Below are 7,013 nucleotides of genomic sequence, written 5' to 3'. Positions count from 1 at the left end.
TGAAATTTCAGTAATTAACTACAACATAAATATCTAACCAAACAACTACTTCTTTTCAGAGAGGTAACAATAGCATCAGCCTTTACAATGATACAAAGTTTCAGCGCAATAAATATTTATGAATAATGTCAAACTTTAAAGGTCTCTCCTGAAAAAATGAAAATTTAAACATAGAAAACTTACATTCTCAGTGGATGATTTTTTCTCAGTGTCCAGGTTCTTACATTGTTTCTATGTGAACTACAATGTATGTAGTTGTGTTTGTTTTTCATTTAATTGTTATTGTTGTAATTAACCTGTGTACATAAAAATGGTAAAGGTGAAGATACCCTTACACGTTGCAACAGGTTGGTGAAGGCACATGAGGAGGTATGGAGGTAGGGCTCCACACATTCACAATCTCGGCCGTTTTTGGAAGTGATGTGATCAACACCACGCCCGGAATAACTTTAACGTCCAGGGTTGCTCCTAGGTACCCACTTATTAGAGAATGGGTTAACCCAATAGCCAATACGTGCAGGGACATTGCTGAAATATTTATCACCCATTCGACTCTTTTATTTAAAAAAAAACTTTAAGCAGCAGTTTCCCGTCATTCTCATCTTTCATATCAATTTGTCTTAATTCTCGATTTTCTCATTCAGGACAGATAAATACAAAATTCATGTCTTGCCCAGGATTCAAACTAGGACCCCAACGAAGGTCGACTGAACTAACCCACCGCCGCTCTTTCGCTATGCAACAAGTGGCGTTAAATAACAAACAAAACATGACATTAACCTTTGGCTCGTTAAGAAAGTTTTCTCAGATCTGTATCATGTACAGAATCCTCTGCATCTTTAGCTTTACCCCGACCTCCGTGCCGGAGGGTTAGGCAGGGCGCTACCACTTCAGGCCTTCGAATCCCGGTCTAGGAATGGGTGTTCCCTGTTGCTTCATCATATCATCACTCATCCGTATCATCGCGATTAGTCAAAAGTGGTAGAAAAGCAACGCTAAATCACAAAAATCCAAATACGTATCTTAGTTTTACGTTAAATAAAATCACAGATATTTACTATAAGACCGGGCAACCTTATTTTTTCAACCAACTAGAGCTTATATTCAGTTCATTTTCTAAGTAATTAATGTGGAGTTTAAATTTACCGGTCTTGTACTAGATATCTATGGATCAAGTTTTGAATGAAAAGGTAGATCAATTTGCAATTTTCATTTATTATTCTGTGTCCCCCGTGCCTCCATTTAGATTTGAGGGTTACGTGGCGTTTAAGTGTGCAAGTGTGCTATGTTGAAAGATATAGTGCCTTGAAGTTCTACCTGAATTGAAATCGTGAAGAGCGGAACCGGTGAAATATACATACAAGTTGTAGACAGAACCAAGTAAAAGTTAAGAGAAATATATTTAAACACCAGATAGCCCTCAGACCTTTTAATGACACCATATATACGTATGTACATATAAATTTTTCCTTATTGCATAATTATAGCACCATTTATTTTACAGATCAATATAATTTATTTTAGTTGTTTTGAACACGCACACACATTGTCCCAAGGTGCACTTTTATTCCCGAAATTTTGAAATTCCCACATCCTCCACGAATCCTCTCCACGATTGATGGCGTTCTCAGAATGTCTTATTCTTTGAAGAATCCAGCACTGAAAACAGAAGTTGAATAGTTTGTTATTATTGTGTCATTAACCAGTTAAGTAAATTAGGAAGATCACATTGAGACAATTTCAACAAAATGAGACATTTACATTTAATTCAAATGTGTGAACTAGCGAACTACGACATTACATTTCGGAAAATTTTGTTTTCCTATAAAACCCCCAAAGCACCCCCCACACATATATATGTATACAGCGTGTCCCGCTTATACGTATAATAAAAGAAAAATTCATAACTAACAAACAAACTGTCAGAATTATGTGATTGTTGTTTCATTTTAAAGAATGACTCAGAATGTTTTTTTTAGCAACACATTCAGTGGTGGTTGCGCATGCGCAGTAGCCAGAATGTCTTGAAAACTGATATTATCATGTGGTCGCCACAAGAAAAGGTGTTTTGTGGTTTAAAGTTGTCTGAAGTGAAGTCTGTGACACTTGTGCAGAGACGATTTCGTGCACGTTATGGTTTGGGTGCTAAAGAAGAAGTCCCATCGTACATTTCAATAAAGAAATGGGAAAAACAGTTACGCAAAACCGTTTCTCGTTAGAGACTTCCTGCACGAGCATTTCAATGTAAAATGGATTGGAAGAGGTTCGAATTTTATTGAACGGCCCCCACGGTCACCAGACTTCACTGTGTATGATTTCTTTGTGGGGGTATGTTAAGGACAAGGTTTACTGTACACCGGTTAGATTTGCAAGACTTGCGTGAAAGAATTGCGGTTGCAGTAAGCAACATTACCCCTCACATGCTTCAGAACGTGTGGCTTGAGGCTGACAACCGGTTTAACATTTGCCGTGCCACTAACGGTTCACATGTGGAAGTGCGTTAGTTTTCTTGATTTGTAAAAAAAAAATTCTGAGTTGTTACATGTTTGTACAAAGTTTGGACAAAAAATATTGGTAAGTAAGAAAGTTATGAATTTTTCTTTTATTAAACGTATAGGCTAAGCGGGATACGTATATCCAGAGAAACCTTCCTTGAAATGACCCCCCCCCCCCAACGATTGCAATTTTTTCAGAGTGGAAATATATAAATATAGGAAATATCTTATTATGTATTCCACCCTCCTGGAAAGCATCTATGTGCACTCCACCTTTACAATACCAGCCTCTCCCGACAAAAAAAAAAAAAAAAATCCTGCGTACGCCAGTGCACATACGTAACGTTATTCTCTACAGGAAACAGGAAAGTTTTCACGTTACAACAAAGCAGGCATGAAGAGGTTTTCTCGGGAGATCAACCATGTGATTTCCGGATTGGCTTCAGAGCTTTCGAAAGCTAACGTCACTCTCATCTTCAGGGATTGAAGTCCTTGAAGACTTCAATCCCTGAAGATGAGAGTGACGTTAGCTGCCGAAAGCTCGAAAGCCCATCCGGAAATCACGTGGTTGATATCCCGAGAAAACCTCATCATCATTCGAAGCCAACAAAGCTTCAAGAATTAAAGCCATAGGCAGTAATCGTAACAATGCACGATCGACAAAAAATTAGAACATTTCCCAAAAGCAGAAGCAACAATAAAAAGAAACCATGGTAACAATGAAAGAGAAGCGGTAAATTGACAAGAACTGTATTATTTTATTTAGAAATTTTGACCAACATCCGCTGTTGTCTTGATGGACCAAACAATGACTTGATATAATGACCATTAAGAGCATGAAATGTGTGAGTATGATAAAAGAATATAATTCTCTGAGGGGCAATAGGATTTGAGATAAAAATCGAATATATACAAAGCAATAATTACTAAGGTTAATAATTTGTCGCTTCTTATTCATTCCACGGGTAAGTGGTAACGTAACTCATATTCTCACAACTGAATGTTATTTGTTTCTGGAATGTAAATTATTCCTCATTGTGTAATATAATTTGCCAATTTGTTTCAACCCTTTCTTTTCACGAGCGTCATATTGTATCAGTATCCATGTAACCATTCTGTCATTAGCTTTCCCTACAAGAATCTTGCAAAAGTTTCCTTTTAGTAGATACAATTAGTGACGTGTCTAAGATTTGCGATAGGGAGGGTTACATATGTTTTTTTAGTAGTTAGCCCTCATTTCCCCATCTTTTCCTGCCTTTGGCGTATTTTTAGGAATACTGGGCAAAAGGAGATGCTATGTCCCCTACAAATGCTCCTTGAATACGCCACTGAGTACAATTAATCAGAGTAAAGTTATAGAGATATATTGTTCCATAATTTTGGTACACAATGACCCGTTTCTGTGTGCACTTGTGTGCGTATGACTTGTGCAAATTTCGTAACATACTAGTATTTATTTACTTTCCGCAGATGAAGAGGTTTTCATCCAATGCAAGTTTCAACCTGTTTATTTTGATATAAAATCAACACAAGCATTTCAACAAATCTGGTGATATAAGCATGTGCCTCATTTTATGTATCCCCATTTTTATTCTTTAATTGCCTATTTGTTTGTCTCAGAAATACAAATATACCCAATATATGTATCCACATACAAGTCCGTTTATAATTTCATGTTTCTAAAAAAAATGCAATCAACTTAATCATTTTTGTTTCATGTCTCTGTTACCTGCGTATTGCTAAATCGCATCTGGTCAGGTCATACAACTACAAATAGTCATTTACATAAAATTATAATTGTACAAAATTCCAATTGTATGTGAATATGTGGCAATACAGGAAGACATACATCGTATTATATTTGGGTGTAATAGATATATACAGGAAAGAGACGTTCTACAAAAGACTTAAGTTAAATTCATCTTTCACAGTGTTTCGAATCGTTGATGTGTGAACTTAACCTTATACTGATTTATATATGTATATTTAGAAATATCAGTGTAGCAAAATTTATTGGTATCAGTAGTGGAATATTTTTTGTGTAGAAAATAACGGAGACAAACAGTAACTTGTTATAGGAAAATTAGTAAAGATGGTAATTCCAAATAAATAATAATAATAATTTGTGATATTTTGAAATATAGTTGTGTACCATTATCAATTTCGTCAAAACGTGACCGACAAGTCCCATCCATCGTTTCCAACCCCCTGCAAATGTTTCTACAGCTAACCACCAGCTTTGGATTAAGTAACTTACCACTTTGGCACGTTCTCTGGATGGTCGCAGGTGAGGGTGTTCTCATCGAAGACCTTATCCTCTCCGCAGGTGATGAGGCGGGGGAATCCGTTGACGCAGGTGATGAGTCTCCTGCAGTCGCCTGGAACTGGGAATCGAGGGTAGGGCCAGAACTTTCGTGCTGGAGAGTTGGCTGGAAGGTGGTCTGGGCACTTGAATCCCACCACAGCTGGAACGGAGAGTGTAATTTAATCTCCCATACCTGTAACACTTAACTCTTGCTAACTTTCTTGAAGTTGTAGATTATACAAAATCATTTCTCACGATGCATCAAGGAGCGATGAAGAACTGACTATGTGCCTCCACCGGGTATCGAACCTGGGACCCCTTGATTACAAGGCGGCGACGCTACCACTGCGCCATCGGGGAGGCCTCGACGAAGAACGGACTTTCATGATGTTTTAATGGCGAGCTGCTAACTTAAAGAGCCTGGGTTTAAAATACTGGATAACTGTGGCTATTTCTTGTACCCATATCCATTCTAGCAATTTATCATGGGCGCTCCGATTAAACACAGGTATATAAACGCGACGCAAAATATAGCATACGCTTTAAAAATAAATAATAATATATTTTTCAACTAGTTTGTGGTAGTACTGATCAGTGCCGGCGATTAGGGGGGCGCGGGGAGCAGTTGTCCCCCATTTGTTGTTCCTTTGTCCCCGCACTATGGCCTCTCAAAGGTAAGCCTTGTCTACCAAAAAAGTAAACTGTCCTTGCCCCTCCCCCTCAGTTTTGGCACCCAATCGCCGCTACTGGTACAGATATTTTTTTCTTATTGTCCATTGCGGTTGTTTTTACTTAGATCAAAAAAGAAACATTATAAAAACGAATAAATTAATATCCACATGTAGAAATTATTACCAAAGACATTCTATCACGTTCCCCAATTTCAATTAAATACCTTGTTGCTGATTCCAGCTGCTAACAAAACAAACCATATCTAGGTATATTCTAATGTTAGCTATAAACTTTTGTAATGTGCACAAATGCAGATTAACCTATTAAAACTAAACGTATCATGATTTATTACATAAACCTTAACTTGATGTTCCAATTCTTCATTGCTTTCGGATCAAGCAGATATGTATATGTGTATAAGTTGCATTTAGATGTAATCAGTAAACTCCTATGTTCGATTTGGTTTGAATTCGATTATTTTTGTCGCTCGCCTGCCACTTTTGGCTAATCGCCATGATGGGGATGAATGGTGACAGGATGAGATGTATGAAGGGACAATTACAAACACATATGGACAACTCAAGCAGGTCCAGGCGCCAGAATCTCGTCAGCCAGCAAAAATGAAGCCCAGGGTTGACACTTGAGTATATTCAGAGAAGGTTACCCCTTAAAAATTCTAAATTCCTATGCGCTTTTAGAGTCAATGAAGTCATCAAAGATATGTACATTAAGCAGCAGCATGTTATTCCAACAAGGAACTTAGAGATTGTAGAAATTACAACAAGAACTATGAATTTAAAAAGGAAAGAACCTGTTAATGTACAGTCACCGGCAATAAAAATGGGACACCTAGATTCTGAAATACTCGGTTCCCTGCAAGGTGTTATGTGTGTTGCCTAACTCTAAGAAGGCGGCAGAAATGGCAAATTGCTGTTAAATTCCACTTATGGTAACTCTTTGCAGGGAAGCGAGTATTTCAGAATCTAGGTGTCCTATTTTTATTGTCGGTGACTGTATATAGAACAAACCAAGAAACACAGATCTTGGAGAATGTAAGAAATATGTCAATTACTTCCAAGGAGAGAAAATCGTATTGAGTATGGAAACAGTAAAGCATGAAATCCATTATGATTTGTCGGAATGGAAAAGGGGCAACCAGAAGTTGGTTGCAGATTGTGCCAAAGAGGGGAAGGAGCGTAACAAGCGGAGCTACAGCTGCATAATATGTTTATGAAGAGCAGAGAACATTGTGTAATAGAAGAATTGGCTCTTCTTCATTTTCCCACGCAACGTAAGAGTGTGTGCAGTAAACATACAATCTGCATCAGCATGGCCAGGATGGTCCGGGAAGAACGTTCACGGCCGGTTTTAATTTTCGGGGAGACATTCATGATTTTAGTTCTCGGGGAGGCATTCATGGTTTTAATTCTCGAGGAGGCATTCAGGTCTGCCTCTCATGTGATAGCTGAAGTGAAGTTCACACAACCGAACAGGGCCTTCATAGATTACTTCCTGTTCTATCAACGTGTCTGTGTTATGCC

General features: G+C 37.9%; 1 protein-coding gene across 1 annotated transcript in view; it reads right to left on the bottom strand.

Moving 5' to 3' along the window:
* Positions 1-1,206: 1,206 nt before the first annotated feature.
* LOC145998903 (protein obstructor-E-like) overlaps positions 1,207-7,013 on the bottom strand; it is a 31,536-nt gene continuing 25,729 nt past the window's right edge. Inside the window, exons 4-5 of the mRNA XM_083135648.1 lie at positions 4,753-4,960; positions 1,207-1,659 (exon numbers count right to left, since the gene is read on the bottom strand). Coding sequence (XP_082991774.1) covers positions 1,638-1,659; positions 4,753-4,960 — 230 coding nt within the window. The 3' untranslated portion in view covers positions 1,207-1,637. The remainder of the gene's footprint in view (positions 1,660-4,752; positions 4,961-7,013) is intronic.

This window comes from Lepisma saccharinum, chromosome 14 (genome assembly GCF_977018435.1).
Source record: "Lepisma saccharinum chromosome 14, izLepSacc3.1, whole genome shotgun sequence".
Lineage (NCBI taxonomy): Eukaryota > Metazoa > Arthropoda > Insecta > Zygentoma > Lepismatidae > Lepisma > Lepisma saccharinum.
Note: the sequence above shows the minus strand (reverse complement) of the source record. Positions and strands in the feature narration are given on the sequence as shown.